We start from the raw sequence: 17155 nt of genomic DNA on the forward strand, positions 1-17155 counted from the left end.
CATGTGACTTTGCCTGCGTAGACAACATTGAAGTTGGAAATCACACACCTACTTCTTAAAATACAGACAACATAATAATGTAATGGTAACAGCCGTAACACTTCGCCTTCTCTACTCATCAGTTCTCAAAAGCCACAAAGAGCAGAGAAGCCTTAGATTGCTACTACACGGGGAATAATTTGATTTAATACTACATGTGTATCTAAGAAGTGATAACCAGGAAAAAAAAACCCAAAAAAACCAAACCAGAAACTACAAATTACTTTAAACCCTGCCCCCAAGCTCTTGTGGTGATCCAATACCAAAAACTCATGACAGTAAGCTTTCAGAGCTAAGCAGTACAGTTGGCCAATAATAAATGAATTTATATCTAGAAAATTTCTGAACATCACGAGTCAGAATTCTCCTGCAAGTGTCACAAATGATGATCGAGTGCTGAACACACACTGGCAGGTTTCACATGCACATGGTTGATATCAAAAATAGTTGTCCCCAATTCTGTGATTACTTTATATGTGCAATCTTGTAGCAAAGTGATTTTTCAACTGCCAAACAAAGTGTGGCTGTCCTTAATTTTCTTCCAACTAAAGAAGGATACTGTTTGATACATATTTGTGCTGGAAACCTAGAATCAACAGATAATCCAGCAGATTTGAAAGATTATATAGTAGGTAACCCCACAGTTTTCACAGAAGTCATTCAACTGCCATTTTAAATTTTTGGATTAGTCCTGTGAACATCATTACTTTACAAAATATAAAAAAATATTTGACACAACGTCAAAATCATGTTGTAAAACACCAAATTTTAAAGTTCTTTCTCCAGTTCATTGGTTTAATTTGGAATAGTTATCACTTCAAACTCACTTAGATCCATCAGACAACATCAACCAAACTAAAAATACACTGTCTTCTAGACAACTTGACTTACTAAACTATATCCAAGAGTTTCCAAGGATTAGCAATGCCTGGTGATTGAAACAGAGTTCTAGTATTCTGCATACAAAACCAATTCATGGCACAGCCTGCGTTCTGAAAACATGCTTCAGTGTTTCGAAAAGTACCAAGGTATCAGAGTGTTATACAGTAGCCAGTCAGAGAACAGATTATCAACCCACAGTAATTTCCCATTTTTAAACTCTGAATACCATAGGACAGATGTCAACAGATTACTTCTAAAAGGTCTGAAAAAGGCAAATTGAAAATCACCGTACTATGGCATAACTCGATCTTGCATATCATGCTACATACCATATAGGTTTTATCTTTTGTATCTCACCCACGTGTTACGTGTGTTCTGAGAAGCACAAATTTGAATTTCCTGACTTTATTTCAGTTTTTGCAGCAGAAAACTGTCAAAGAACATATGCCCAAGCCTCCAGTTACCTTTGAGAACCTCCCTAAAAATGCGCAATTGATGTACAATGATTCTCTTCATTGCTCTCGCTTCCGAGCACTCAAAGTCACAAAACCCCAAGTTCTTAAACAATTAAAAAAAACCCCAAAACACCACAAAAGTAGCATAGTCTCTCCCAGAAAGATTTCCCATCATGTTTACTTCCATTTATTTATATTTTGTTTCTCTCTGCAACAAGTACTAAAAACATAGGTCCTAGAGACACGGGTGAATTACTAAACAAAACAATCTGCCAGGTTTGGAGTGGAAGGTGGTGATGTAGAAAGAAGCAAGAAGGAGAGGGCAGAAGAGCTGCCTGTCCCCATTTTGGCATCGTTAGGGTATCAAGGGCCAGAAAACCCTCCTGTTGCATGGGAACTTGGTCTGTCTTGGGCCAGAGTAGAGCTCTGCCCTTCTTTGGAGCCGCTGTGCTTGGTTTCTGCTACCCCATGAGGTGGATTAGCCGGGCAGGCGGCCAGAGGCAATTCCCCCCTGTGTGTCTAAAGGATCTCACTTGAGAGCAGGTCGTGCCCTAGCCAAAATCCCAGCATTTTCAAGATATCTGCTGGAATTGGCAGTACTGGACTTACTCCATCCTGCAGATACAAATGTACTCTGTGTCACGGAACAATACAAAATACCACTGGCTGGAGTTTGCCAACAGGGGAGTTTTACCCCTGTGTAACGCTTCATTTATATACATGTGGTTATTCCAGTGTCACAGCTGTACTGGAGAAGGGATGTACCCCAAGACCGCTAAAAGAAGATATGTGGGAACCACAAATCTCATTATAATTCTGCATTAATGAAATATTTTCCATGTCTCAGTTGCACCCCCCCAGTCACTAGCTTTGAATCTTGTAGCATCGCAGACACTGCCTAATCTTGTCAGAGGTTATTTGTTAGGAAAAATATGTTAGATTTCGTGTTATGTTCAGGAGCTAGGTTATATTATTGGCTTCCATCCTTTAGATATTGATGAATTGAGCTAATCTTTTATTATGTTAATAATAAGTGTGGTAAAATCCCAACATAAGAATTTTTCCAGAGTTTGGAGAGCATTACAGAAAAATCTTCCCCTAGGCTACTGGGTAGCTACTATCCAAGCAGCTTCTTACATACGTGTTCCATAGGTGGAATGAGGTGAATAATGATAGACATTTGTGGGCACAGATCTCTCTCTGTCCAGCTAGCCTTGCTCTAAAAAAAAAAGTAGAGAGCTCCTGTGGTTTTCGAGCAGCTGTCACTCAGGTTGTATACGCATAATAGACAAATCATTTCCGAATTGCAGGTGTGATTCTTGAGGTGCTTAGAGAAGATGTTATTGGAGCAGTTCCTCCTGTCCTAGAAATGTAATGATCTGAGCCACTGCTTTAGGTTTTCAGTTCAGCATTACCGTCTTAGAATATGCTTGAATTTCTTTTTGTTCAAAATCAGAAACAAATAGCTTGACTTGAATTTTCAAATTTATAGAAACGCAAATAACGTGATCTATCTACAAGTAATAAGAAAATAGTGACATTTGAAACTGAAAGATGAAAAGAAAATATATGGATGTGACAAGTAAGATTGCTGCTTTGATACATTCTGCAAATGTACAATTATATTACAAAGGAATTTTTTATCTTCAATGATCAGGTAATGTGAATAGATTAACAGCTATCTGTAGTTTATGAGCTCTAGGCTGTAGGTTTGTGTGTGCAGAGAGCTGTAGAAAGAATATTCTGTGACAAGCAGGCAATGGAGAGTGTTCTATATGAATCTATAATGTTCCACTGCCTCTCAAATACTACAGGCTTACGTTTGTGGTGTTAGAGAATCTGACCAGAATCCTGTAGTATATTTCCTCACCACTATAAACACCTTTAAGGCTTAAAAATACTCAAGTTTTGAACAGAAAGTGTCAGGCCGCTTGAACTAAACAGCACTAGAAGCTCTGTCTATTATGACTGAAAATGGTTTTGCTGTAGAATTAGTCAGTGAACTCCTGTAAAAAAACTGACACTGAGATATTTTCTATTATTACAGCAAGTTAGTTATGAGCTAGAGCCCATATGATGTTGGGAAATTTGACATTTAACCTAAGAAAATTTTTCTGCCAAAATATCCACCTATTTGCTTTTCTCCTGTATAAGCATATCTGTCATTCAGCTTTAATTCTGAGCTCCAAAACCAAGTGCAAGATTCAACTATGAGCCAACTTGTATGTCTGATTCATTAACCGCCAGTGTTTGTAAATAACTCTGAAATATCCACCATTTTAAGGATTCATTGGCATGATTTTAGACTGTGTAGTTTGGTTTTTTGTCTTTAAAATTGCAATGATATTGAAAAATGTACTTTCTGCCTTAAAAAAAAAAAAGTATAAACTGACTTACAAGCAGTTTCTTGCTTACATGTTTCTACACTGAAATATGACATTATGTAATTGACTCCAAATTCAGATTCTTCCAATTAAATTATATAGCATGGTAATAATCAGTAAAAGTGAAGACTTGGCCCTAATGAAACCAAGCAACAAACTCCCATTCATTTAATAAACTCAGGATATAATCACAAAACTGATTTATTGACAGACCTGCACAGGATGAAACCTCCATCCAAGCAGATCTCTAGCTCGCTCTACTGCAGCACAGGTGTGTTCAGAAATTTTGATGGAGGGGTATGGACCCAAAATAATTATTCCGATAAGAAATCTTAATCCTTTAAGATTACAGTTCCTGTTGCACATCTCTAGGGATGCTCCGTCTGATTCCACAAACTTTTTCTACTCCTGTTACCAGAAGTAACACCCTACTCATATCCATGCACAGATGGAACGGCATATAAATTGCACAGAGAAAGAGTAGCTGTAAGAAATCCTAATTATGATTGTAGCAGTATTGTATGAGGGGACACCAAGACATCTCCCCCAGATCTCTTCTAGATAGATTTCCCCATGACAAAGTAACATTGTCTTGAAGCAGCTGAAGCAATGACACCTGAAATGACGTCAAATTTAAACAAGAAAAACGCCTGAGTGAAAAATTTGTTTTGCAGCAGCAACTGTATTGTAGGTTTTCCTACATACCACATATACACATCACTGAAGATAATAGTTTTGTGTTATATCAAATACTTTCCTGTATTACTGTTATATAGTCACAATACAGGTTTTTATATACACATATTAAAAAGATTTGTTAACTTCTCTGAAAACACGACAAAGAGGAGAGCCAAACAGTGAAAGACACCAGATATAATTAGTGGTAGTTTCGTTAGCAATCTTAGTTGCATCTCCTGTCCCTCGCTCCACTGACAGGCGGGCGGCTGTCACCTCCACACTCCCCGGTGTCCCTGGGAAGGGACAGGACCCGCAGGTAAACACACTCGCGTCCGTATTCACCGGCGGGACTCCTGCCTCGCCGTCCTTCCTCGAGACAGGTGGGTGCGAAGCACCTTTCCCTCGTCCCCGCGGAGCAGGTACCCTCACGGAAGCCCCCCCGGGTGATTTTTTTCCCCGCGAGGGAGCAGTGACCAGCACGCCGCCTGTCCCGGCGCCGCCCGGGTCCGGGTGCTGTGGGGAGCGCCAGAGGGGCCGCTTTCCCCACCTCGCCCCTCCTCCTGCCGCCGCAAGCCCCTCGCCAAGCCGGTAACGCCCCGGAGGCGCCTGAGGAGCCCGGCCCCACCTCAGGCTGCCGCCCCGGGAGCGGCCGGGGGCCGCGGGCGGTACTCACCGGTGACACGGATGGACTCCAGCATGGTGCTCCGCCGGGCAGCGCCGCCGCTCTGCCCCGCTGCCTTCCCCTGCGCGGCGGGCTCGGCCGGCGGGCTCCCGCCTCCTGGGCGGGGAGGAGCGGGGAGCCCTGAGGGGAGGCGGGGAGGGAGGCAGCGAGCGCCGCCGGGCGCGGCGCCTCACCGAAAGCGGCCCGGCCCCGTGTGGCGGCCGAGGGAGCCGAGCCCGGCCCGGCCCGGCCGGCGAGAGCCCACGGCCGCCCGCGCCTGCAGACTACAAGTCCCGTCAGGCCCTGCGCCGGGCGGGCGGGGCGAGGCGCATCCTGGGAACGGTAGTGCTGGGGAGCGGGCGGCCCCGCCGCTGGCCTGGGGTGGCCGCCGGACAGCGGGCGCTGAGCTGCTCCTACCCCGAAACCGTGGCCGAGACATCCCGCGTTGTCACACCGGCACGGCACGGCGTGAGGTGCCAGCGCCACCGCCGGGTTTTCGGTGTCATCCCTTAAGGGAGTCTAGCAGGCAGAATTTGCACCGAATCCAGCGACATTGTTGCTGTACATGGATAATTGTCAACTATCACCATTGCTGTAATTGATAATAATTGCTGTGATTGATAATTATCTGCCGGGCCTAAGGTGGGCAGAGAAAGGGCTGCACGAGGCAAGGGTGCTTAGCAGGGTGTGTGCCACCCTGGGGGAGCACGGCAAGGAGCTGTTGTCTCTTGCTAAAGAGGATGGAGGAATTGCATCAGAGCAACAGTTTGGGGCAATAACTGATTTTACTAATCAAGAAACTATTCCACATTGATAAGTAATAAATAGAATTTAAAGCATAAGATAGACTTTATATTGCACCCTTCTGTTGCTTGTTGTGCAATCTGTTGCTTTGCTTGTGAAACCTTTCAGTCCCTGAAATGTAATCTGCATGCTTTAAAATGCCTATTGAACATCAAATTGGAACAAGCTATTCCACCTTAGCAATTACAGTTGTGTAACCAATTAATGGAGGCATGGTGTAGGAAGATTTTGTACTCTTCATGCAGACTTAAGGGCCTTACTGAAAGATTACACAAGAATACATTTTAGTGTTTTAATGCCTTTTCTAAATGGTCAACACTTAGAGGAAGCAATTTAATTGAAAGTGTCTTAACAGCACAATAGTGCTCAACATATGTTATGTGGATGTAGTGATCTGCCAGGGAGAGGAGAGTTGGGAAGTTGCGCACTGCTTTGTTTGAACAGCTTAAATGTCTGCCACCTTCCCATCCATAAATTCCTACCTGTACACATAGATTCTCTCCATAACATCATCCTATGGGGTACAAGATCTGGCTGTATCATCATGTAGCAGGAATGGGAATTCCACAGATCACAGCTCGTTGATACTTCTGAGAACCCCTTTCTCTGTCCTACCTGGAAAAGTTTTACTGAACTTCATGAATCCTTCTTAGAGACACTTGCATGTATGCAATCGTACGACTGAGTGGACGCTGATCAGATAGTTCTGTCTGCTTTCATATCACTCTTCACAGGCAATAATTTTTAAAAAATAGAAGTTTAAAGCACATACTTTATTTACTACTGCCTCACACATGAGGACAGGCACTTAAGAGTGCCAGCTATGAAAAGACTGAGGTGTCTCATTTTTCTCAGCCTGCTAATGAAGAACTAGTGCTGAAATACACTCCTACCTAGCTGACAAATTTGATGTCCCTTTTAACTTGAATTCTTTGAGGAACAGAGAAGATATATGCTCTGTCAACATGTCTAAGTTTAACCTAAAATACCCTCTAAAGTACTTTGCTAACACTGGAGTATCAGGCTTGTCTCCAAATCTCAAATTGCAGGAACTGAATAAACACTTCTAAATTTAGAGAGACAAAGCTATCACTAATGGGTTAGAGTTTGCTTGTGGTACATGGCGATTACAGAAAAAAAAAACCAAACCAGTGTATCGTTTCAAGCACTGCAAATAATCAGCACAGAAGATGAAGAAATGATACACAGCTGCTACAACATGAAGTCAATGTACCATTTTACCATAACTCCCCAATGGTTTTGCTGTGTAAACCCTGAATTCTCCTCTTAGAGATGATATTTTATATATGCTTGGAAGCAATAGTAATGAAATTGGTAACTCCAGCTTTTGATGTGTTTTTTACACATATGCCCCCTCTCCTTACTCCCTCCAGTGAATGCTTTCTCTCCGTGTTTCTCACCTGCCTACTTCTCCCAGGTGTCTGTGAGCCCTTTCTCACTGAGCACTTGGGCATTCAGTCACCCCTGAATCTGATGCCTCCATCTTACTTCTTTTCCTTCTAGCCTCTTTCCTTTGCAGGGTGGCTTGAAGGTTTTGTTAGGTCATGCTAGCTCCTGGGTCTAGCAGGAGGATGCCAAAGGCAGTAGCAGAAGGCACAGAGGAGGGGTGCTAAAAGGCCACCTGCCCCTGTTTTCTGCTTTGGCTCTCAGCAAGCTTTGTCACATTTGTTGATTAAAAGCACAACACGGAAAAGACATTTTCCATGTCTCAATCAAGAAAGACATTACTAAGTATCTCAATATGACAATTCTATATATATATTTAATGTACCTCTAGCAGTTCTGACTTCAATGGTGTCTTATCTTGCAAGTCTGTCTGGACAGAGAGTCGGAAAAAGACAAGCTACTCTGTCATGAAAAAACTCCTGGAGGCTATCAGTGCAGCTGGCACAGATTGCATTGTAGCGAGATGAGGCGACATGGGGACAAGTGGTAAGGTTTATGAGAGCCACACAGTGGAATACAGCTTAAATAATACAGTTTCACAATACAAATAGATCTACATCTTGGTACCATGTATCCATAGTTAGGACACAGAATTAAAGCTGACATGTGTCTTGTATTTCAACTTCAACACAACATTACTTCCAAAGATGATTTCAGATTTACCTGGTCATGTCTTCAGAGATAATTTCATATTCATACAGCCAAAAATACTGCAATGTCTTGCATGCAGAAGAGTATCTTTATAGGAATATTAGCATCAATAAGCTCTGCAACATGTATGGTCTGGAAGAGCAGTGATACATTTTATTAATCTCTACACCTGTCACAAGCCAACACTACAAAATTCAAACACACACATATATAAATATGTATATGTGCATTTGGATTTTAAATGTGCATATACATATATATACACACACACTTGTTTTAATGTTGGTTTTATTAGGTTCCTCCCTTATATTCGCACCAATATCTTTCTTCCTCTTCTCTGTGCTGACAAGAAAGAATCCCTGAGGAACTAGGAAACCTGAGAACAAGAGTCCTTAACTAACTCATGCATAATTTGGCACAGCTTCAGGGCCATCAGAGTGGCAAGGTTAGCCTCCCCTCCCTGACTTAATGACTATTAGCTGGCTGAATATCTTCTGACCAAACAATTTCATTGACCAAGTGACTCCAACTGACCATCCTTTCAGATACATACTTTCTAGAAACTCCTTCTGAAATGTCTGATTCCAGCTGGGTCCTATGTTTCTAGTACACAGTAAAGGCAGCACATGCTTGTTCAATCTTATTCAATTGGACTGCTATTTTAAGATGCCTTGAAGAGCACAATTTGATACAGCTCCAGTATTCAGATTGATTTATCCACTGAATTTGTTCCCACTTTATGCTAAGGAGGCTCAATACTGTAAACCCAGCCCAACAAGGGGAAACAAAATGCAGGCAAACCTTGCAGTGAAGTTCAGAGAAGTTAAAGCAGTGTAGGATCCTCGTGTTGTGAACCTACAAACGTAGCTGACTGTTGTCTGTTATCATATGGGGAAAAAAATCAGAGATGTCTATTGTACATTCACAAATGCACTTATACCTACTAAGAAAAAAAGATTCTGCTTTTCTGTGGCAGAGAACTGGATTGTATAAATACACTAGTCACAGTAAAGCACGCACCTGCTCACAGTATGGACCGATGGACCAATACACCCCTCTTGACCTTTCCTCCTCTAACTGTCTGCCCACTTCTGCAGCAATGCTTTGTCACTACAGGGGTCCTTCTGAGAAAGGCAGGATGTTGCCTTCGGCACTGGCAGGCAGCCTGAGTGCTGGCTGCCTGCCCAACTGCAAACACCTACAGATGAGTCACAGATACCTTGCTGTGGCAGGTCAGGCAGCACAGGACTAACGACAATGTACCCCCCAAAAAATGAGAAATTTTTAAATGTTCTTACTTTGGGCCTTTTGAAGTCTGCCAACTCTTTTGTGGTGCTGGGATAATTTCAGTTGAAAAGCAAATGTTTTCATAGTAAAGCATTGCCCTTTTTGACTGATCAGGTGGGGACTTCACCTGTTTCTTAACCAACCTGAGAAAAACACAGGTCCTCTCCCTATTGCCATTCATTTCTTTATCCCTTCCTCTTCTACTGCCTACCTGATCCCCTATTTTTTGCTGGTCCAGGCTGTACAACAGACTTAGAAAATGGAAAGGGGATATCCAAGAAACACAAACCACCATCTTAGCAGCTTTTTACAAGATGCAACTTGTGCAGTAATAGGTATGACTACATGGTGCTTTGGAGAAAGAGGCCTCACCTGCATGCTGGGGCCAATGCTCGCCTAGAGCTGGAGCACCAGGGCTGGGAGCAGGGGACCTTTCACAGCTGACCTCAGTGGACAGAGACCCAGCAGCTGGGGAAAGAGCGATGATATACTTCTTCATCAAAGCATTTAATTTCATTTCATGGGACATCCAGATCCTCTCACTTGGGACAGGATCTGTAGAGCAGAAGGGGTTTTGCCTGGCCTGAAGACGGTGGTCTTCTGGTAAGTCCCATTTTCAGGGAGAAGCACTGGACTCCATGAGGGGCAGGACCCAAAGTGTAAGCCCACTCTTTTTTTCCAGTTTCCAAGTACATGCCTGCACTGCTACTGAGCTTTACCTTGCAGGTTCCTGCATAGTTTGTGGGTTTAGTTTGCTGGGTCTGTTTTATTTACTCCATGGTGAATTATCCCTTTCAAGTGGTAGCAGTGACAAATTCAGCTAATGGAAATAGTGTTTAAGCTCAGGAGAAGCATAAGCTAAGACAGAGTTCTTTTCAGATTTCATTCTCCTCCATCTCATGTCTGGTTTTGGAGATTGCCTGGGTACCACTTTATCATGGTGTTACTAGAGTTCCAGTGTCAGAGCTCCAGAGTCTCTGAGTGGAGGACAGTGCAGGGCACACATCATCTTGCCTCCTTACAGATCTGCCAAGTTCCAAAGAGATTTTTGAATTAGATGTCTAAGAAGACAAGCTGCTCACACCATGCCACTTGCAAAACATTGTCAGGCAGCTGCAGATCTCTTCATGGCCCAAGACCTCCACCAACTCCATGTGGGCTCTGACTCGAGGCAGCCAAAGCCTCTGGAGATGTAGATAGACATGTTCAGGGCTCTGACAATCCTCACCACCACTGGAAGGATGAGGGAAGAATTATTTAAAATAACCTCTTGGTCATTTCTATTCCCTTTGCCTTCTTTCATGTTTTATTGCAAGGTGAGGCAGCCCTCTGTCATATCACATCCAGACATTCAGTGACACTGTATTTGTACTATAGACTCATGTTTTATTCCATCAGATGTTTCCTGTGCCCCTCATTAACAATAAGCTGTGATCTTATTTTCATATTCATTTAGTTAATCTATTTTCCATGTCATGATAGTTTTTTAAGCAAAAGCAGACTGAAATATTAGGGATACTTACTCATCTCTAACACAGCTGCAGTGTAATTATATATGTAGTTTCTACTGAAGCTGAGATGACTGTATTACCAGTGTCCCTCATGGATACGTGTGGAAAATATCATCACCGTTAATTTTAATTTTAATTGTGTTTGTTCAAATTTCAGTATAATTTCTCCCTCTAAAAACAGCTTCTTCTTATTTCAGATGTGCATTTTTTTCCAAATAGTCAAATTTCCAAAGCAAAACACTCAGCAGTCTAAAATCCTGTCTCAGTAGTACCCTCTAGTGTCAACTTGCCACTGTTGCAGAAAAGATTTCATATAACTGGATTTTTTTCAGGGCAATGACATGGAAAGTAAAGAGAAAAAAAATATCATGAACTCATGTAAAACCCATTTCATATCCTTAGATCTTTCCTTTTTTAGCAAAGCATATAGGCTATGCTTAACTTGGAGCACCTACTTTAGTTTTAAAAGCTTTAAGGTCATTTTGTAGGTAACATTCTTGACCTTCCCTATGCATCATTTATGATTTAGTTTATGTGTGTCCTATAGTTTCATTTATTTATTTAAAATATGAGGATAAGATGGCAAGAATGAGGTCAGAAAATTATCACCTGTTGAGCTTACAGCATATCCAGCCTTCAAAAAAGGAACTAGAGCTGATAGAACACTTTTTTTTTAGTGAAAAATGGCTTTTCAACAAGAATCTCATCACTTTTCCATTTTTCAGAAAATTATTTCAAGAATACAAAATGTGATACAATTTGGCTGGTGCAATTGCTGATGTGATTATGCAATTACTTCATTTGCTTTATTCTGCAGAGTTGCAAGCAAGTCTCAGGTACTGTAAATTAACATCATGGTCTAAATTAACATAATGGCACTTAAGTACTCTCAGACCCTTTGCTTCATTTCAGAATTTTTATATTAGCAAATGGTACAGCTGTACTGTATGGATAAAGAAAAAAGAGTGGGTGTTTTATAACTGGGACACAAAAGAAGGAAGTCTAATTCCCCTTCTCTTGGGTAAATCAGTTAGGAGATCTAAATGAAAGATCCTGAGAAACTTTCCATGATTTAGTGATACAAATGCAATATTATGCTAAGAAAACTGTGAAGACAATAAATCTTTTCAGGGTGCATGACAGGCAAATGTTTCTTGACTCCCACTGCCTTGTAAAAATGCAGAGTTCAATCATCCAGAGATTTTTTTCTGAAACTGAGTCCACTTGACAACTGTTTCTTGCTGTTAATGAAATACGAGTTTTGCCTCATTCCTGTTTCACTATTTTTCCATTTTAATATATTTTCTCTTCTGTCTTTTGCTCCTGTTTTCTTTGTTATCCTCCCTTGTTATTTGCTATTCTCCACCCTTCTCCTTTTTTTTTCTTTCTCCCCATAATGCTTTTGCTTTTCCCTCCAGCTTCGATTTCTGTGTGATTTTCCCTCAGTCACTCTTCATATGAGATGATGCATTTCAGCTCTGACAACAGTTAACACTAACCCATCCATGTCATCAAACGGTAATTTAGTGTAGAATATAAATGATGGTGTGCTTTTCCAACCTTTAATATAAATGGTGTCTTCAGCGAGCCACCATTTTCTTGAGAACCTCCCACATTTTGCAAATGACAAGTGAGGGAACAAATAAAATTCACACTGTTTGAAATTCTTTTGGTACATCTGAAAATGTAGCATGTTTGCCCCCAGCAAATGTCCAGTTTAAAGGATTTTCCCCCCAACTACACTCACCAAAGCAGAGTAATAAATGAAGCCTTTTGGTACAATAAAGCACAGTCCCAGCTGAAAGTTCGACTGTAATGGCTATGGGGTCTCACATTCTTTTGGTGTGGTTGAGCTGGTTATCAATTTCCCACTCAGACTACTGGAAAAGAGACTTGTGCTCTGAGCATTGCTAATTTAAATCCATGTCACGCAATGGGTTACTTACTCACAAAACCTGTCTTATTACTGACATAAATATATTCCTGACATAAATATATTCTTTTACTGGGTAACATCAGCCTAAGTTGCCTCTGTGACTATCACGGGAGCTGAGTATAATCACCTTCGGCTTGGCACAGAGAACAGATCCTAAATGCTGCTCATCAAAATATTTCTGATTATGTAATATTTGCAATAGACAATACAGATTTATCCAAACTGCTGTGCTTTGCCATTCTATGGACCAGCCTTCTATTCATTGTTTGGGGGTGAAATTGCCTTTTCCCAGGCCGAGTCTCTGGCACGCTAGGATATTCAGGAGGACCCAAGGGCACAATTTGGTATTCATTTCAGAATCACTGAGGAAAGGATGGGTTTTTTATTCTTGCTGCTCTTCTGTAGTTCAGGATTCTCTTACACAGGGGTCCTGGTGTGGTGCTTGTGAAGAGGGGAATTTCTTACACCCTGGCTTCATCTTAAGCACCAAGACACAGTCAGACCTGCACCACACGTCCTCCAAGATCCACTGGAGGCAAAAAGATGGTGGGCTAAGGGAAAGGGATGTCCGTGCTGGTGGCACAGTCCTCAAGAAGCTCTGCAAGGGCTGTCTCCTTGCCTCCTCCCCAAGGTTAAACCCTTTGTCTGAAGTCACTGGGAAGAATTAATTCTAATGGGACTGTAGTCCAGAAATAATTATGCACAACACTGCGTACTAGACTATACATTTGCTTCTCCTCTCTATGGCATCCTATGCAATCACACTACCAGTGTGAAATGAGTATCAGAATCATGACAGTTCTCCAACTCATTAGTGGAAGAGTGAATTTGCTGGTAAAAAATGCCGTCTGAAGGTAAATCTAAGCTACAAGGAATACTACAATGCACTGTATTACCATGCAATAGATTGAATCTGCTTGCAAGGGCAAGATAGGTGAGCTTCAACTTACACTTTGAATTATTTAAGTGTGAATAAAAGGAAATTACAAGTTGGAAAATAGTATTTTTCTCTACATGACAGGATTACTGAGATTTTTTTTATGAATCAAAGAAGCATCTTCCTTATCTTTCCTTTGGAATCATAATCATGAACTCAATTTCTCAGCAGAAAGTTTTAGGAAATATGCTCTGAGGATTGCAGAATGGAGTTATATAATGGACTACACTGGGATCAGCATTTTCGCCTTCAGTATTTTACATTTATGATGTATTGGTATTGCAAGGAAGCCAGAGCTACAAAAACTTTGGCTAGTGCTCTCCTTATTAGTCAATAAGTACACCATTCTTATTAAAGTGCTAATGCAAACTTACATAACCTGAAAATGAAAATACACCCCTGAAAACAGTTAATATGATTTACAAATTTTTGAAGAAAAACTTGGGAAAGTAAAAATGTTTTTCTTGCCATGTTAAAAGACAAATGACTGGCTTCCATGCCCATGCTCTTAATTCCCATGAAAACTGCAAGCCAGCAAAAACTCTTCCCCAAGTGCTTTGTCTTGTGTTATTTACTCTTACAGAAGGGATTACTTTCCATTAGCTTACTCCTGCCAAGAAGAAATCTTAAACCGTATCACGTGGGGTGAGGAGACAGTGAAGGGTGTGATTCATAATTTTTGAATGCAAACGGCTGACATAAAATATAATGCTGTTCAGCGGGCAGAGACGGCTCATTGTTCTGCTGGTTTCAACATGGCATTCCTTTCTTTTGCTCTCTTTATGCCTTCAGATTGTGAAACATCAGTTGATTTTTCTCCGTAAGTTGCAAATGGTTTTATTAATTTATTAAGAAAAAAATAACCCTGATTGGAAATTCCATTGCTACGGGCCATACCCCCCACCATTAAGCAGTCAATGCATCTTGTAGCCATTTTATAGCACCATTCCTGAAAAAGACTGACTTTCTTTGGCTCTTTGGAGCAATAAAAGGATAAGATATATTTACTGTCTATTGCTCTTCTGGAAGACAGACATAACCTCTTGAGAATATGAGAAACTAATTATTCTATTTATTTCTAGCAGGACACCATTGAGTCTGGATCAAAATGATGAAGAAATTATTGGCTCTGTAGAGACCAAAAGGAAAGGACATTTGTCACATGCACGTTGCATTGACGTTTTAAGCAGTTATACATTCCTAGGAATCTCAATTTCATTTTTCAGAATACTTTATAGAAAATTTTTTTACAATAAATTTATTTTACAGAATAAAGCATGATTATTTCCCTCTTTTTAAATAATACATAGCAGATTAGATTATTATGTTCACTAACAGTGCAGCTAACACCACTTTGGTTGGCCCCCAGGCTGAGCATCATGTGCTATGCCATATCACTTGAATGGATGGAGCAACATCTGGAAATGCACCAGTGATACCTGGAGCTGCACTGTATAAATCTCATAGATCCACATGTAAAGAGAAAGCATGCTTAAATTGCAAGAGTTCTGCTGGAATTAAAGAGCTCAAACTGTCCATGACTTTTCTTCCTTTGGGATGGCAGGATAAAGAAAAGACTTAACGGTAATTCTCTCTTTTTATTTTCTGCTGATGACTTTGAGCTCCATACTGGCTCTTTTGTCTTCTGGTATTTCCCTGCATTGGTTCTCTGCTCGTCCATTAAAGGAATGTTTCTGTTATTTCCCAATGATAGCTATACCTAGTTTCTCTTGAAGGAAATAAAGCCTGTCCTTTCTTATCACCGTACAGGCTGGTTCACAGATTATGAATGAGTGATGAGTCCCACCTGGTAAGTCCCAATTTTCAGCCTGGTGTGTGAGCAACTTCTGACGTTGGACCTCGGGCTGCTGCAACCCACGTTTATCTGAGAACAGCGCAGGGACATTTGTTGGCCAGGGTGTCTAATCTTGAAGATTTCTTCAGAAAAGGATTATTTGATATTGTATTTTTAGATTCTGCAGCACGCTGATGCCATGCTGTTTGCAAATAAGGCATTGGAAAGATTTTCTAATGAGGGGCCGTTAGAAGAGGTGGTTTGGTTAGCAAGGCAAAGTAAAGGTTGGAAGAGCTGACTGCTGCCTATAAATAATCCAAGAGGCAAGAAGCACAGCACTAGGGAAGGAGGGCATCCATGCAAGGCAATGAACACTGTTTGCGTATGTGTAAAAATGCATAAAGGGCTGCCAATACGTATGGATAGACTGGAAATTTAACATGGTTTAGTCATTTGGGCAGTCAGGCCTACAGCAGCCTGCCAGGGGGAACTGTAGAGCCAGAAAATCAAGCTGTATTTGTGATTGCGTTCAATGTGTTCATGAGGAGTTTGAGATGATGCCTGGATAGTAAGGGCTGGATCTGAGCACCCGATGGGTCTCTGCCAATTCAACATCCCAAACACGTGCATATTAAGGCCCATCAGTGAAAAGGAGAAGGGAGAAGCTGGAATTGGTGGGTGAGGTTTGATGAGACCATGGGCTGTAATGCAAGAAAAAAAGTAAAAGCCATGAGGAGTTGCGACTTTCACAACTGCACTGGGTAAGTATCCTCTCCATTCACAGAGTAACACTAAAATCATGTTTTCCTGTCAATGCCAGCTGAAAAACGAAGCTTGAAATGAAAAATGCTCAGGGGACACCCCTACTGAGCTGCTGCATCAAGACGGGGAGTCAACTTGGCAGTACTGCTCTACTTGCCTGTAAAGGAGGCAAAAGCCTCAGTTTTCTTAAAAAAAAGCCCTGGGCTGAGGAGGAGGAGGAAAGGAAGGCGACAGGGCTGCCATGGCTGGATGCCCTCCCTCCACATGGGAACCCCGGGCGGCACAGCCACACGCAGGAGTCAGACCCAGAGCCCAGGGGTGCAGTACGCGAAGCCAGGCCCGCTCCCAGAACCCAGAAAGGGAACGCCAGCCCGGTGCCGGTCCCGGTCCCGGTCCCACACACCTTCGCCCTTCCCGCCCTCTCCCCCACAGGGAGGCAGCCCAAGACGGGGAGAGAGAGCAGGGCAGGCTGCCGTCGGATTGGATAGCACTGCTGCCAATCAATGCCCGCTGCGGCGCGGGGCCGAAACGTTGTGCGCACCCACGCACCTCCCTCCGCCCGTCGCGCCTGCCTCGGGACACGTCAGGGGCGGGGCACGCGCCCTTGGGTGTCACGTGATCGAGGGGCGGGAAGTGCGGGGCGGGGGGGAGCGGCCGGGGCGCGTGCCGGCTGCTGGCCACGCCTCGCGCATGCGCAGCCGCGGCGGGCGCTGAAATTCAAATCCGAGGAGCGGTTGGAGTGGGGGTTTCGCTACTCTCGGGAGGCCTGAGGGAGCGGACGGAGCGCGGGCGGTAGCGGCGACAACAGCAACAACAACAACAGCAGCGATGGACCCGTTCACTGAGGTGAGGGCACGGCCCCGAGTCGTGAGCTGCGGAGGGGGCGCGCCTGGGGGCCGATCTGGG

The 17155-nt window shown here is 42.6% G+C and overlaps 2 protein-coding genes across 4 annotated transcripts in view; one reads left to right on the plus strand and one right to left on the minus strand.

The window, feature by feature from the left end:
* Positions 1 to 5356, minus strand: part of MATCAP2 (microtubule associated tyrosine carboxypeptidase 2) — a 30384-nt gene extending 25028 nt beyond the window's left edge. For both annotated transcript variants that reach the window (XM_074841505.1, XM_074841495.1), the window contains exon 1: positions 5112 to 5356. In XM_074841505.1, coding sequence (XP_074697606.1) covers positions 5112 to 5136 — 25 coding nt within the window. In that variant the 5' untranslated portion in view covers positions 5137 to 5356. The remainder of the gene's footprint in view (positions 1 to 5111) is intronic.
* Positions 5357 to 16988: 11632 nt separating this feature from the next.
* ANLN (anillin, actin binding protein) overlaps positions 16989 to 17155 on the plus strand; it is a 30437-nt gene continuing 30270 nt past the window's right edge. For both annotated transcript variants that reach the window (XM_074841517.1, XM_074841523.1), the window contains exon 1: positions 16989 to 17095. In XM_074841517.1, coding sequence (XP_074697618.1) covers positions 17078 to 17095 — 18 coding nt within the window. In that variant the 5' untranslated portion in view covers positions 16989 to 17077. The remainder of the gene's footprint in view (positions 17096 to 17155) is intronic.

Source organism: Strix aluco, chromosome 1, assembly GCF_031877795.1.
Source record: "Strix aluco isolate bStrAlu1 chromosome 1, bStrAlu1.hap1, whole genome shotgun sequence".
Taxonomy (NCBI): Eukaryota; Metazoa; Chordata; class Aves; order Strigiformes; family Strigidae; genus Strix; species Strix aluco.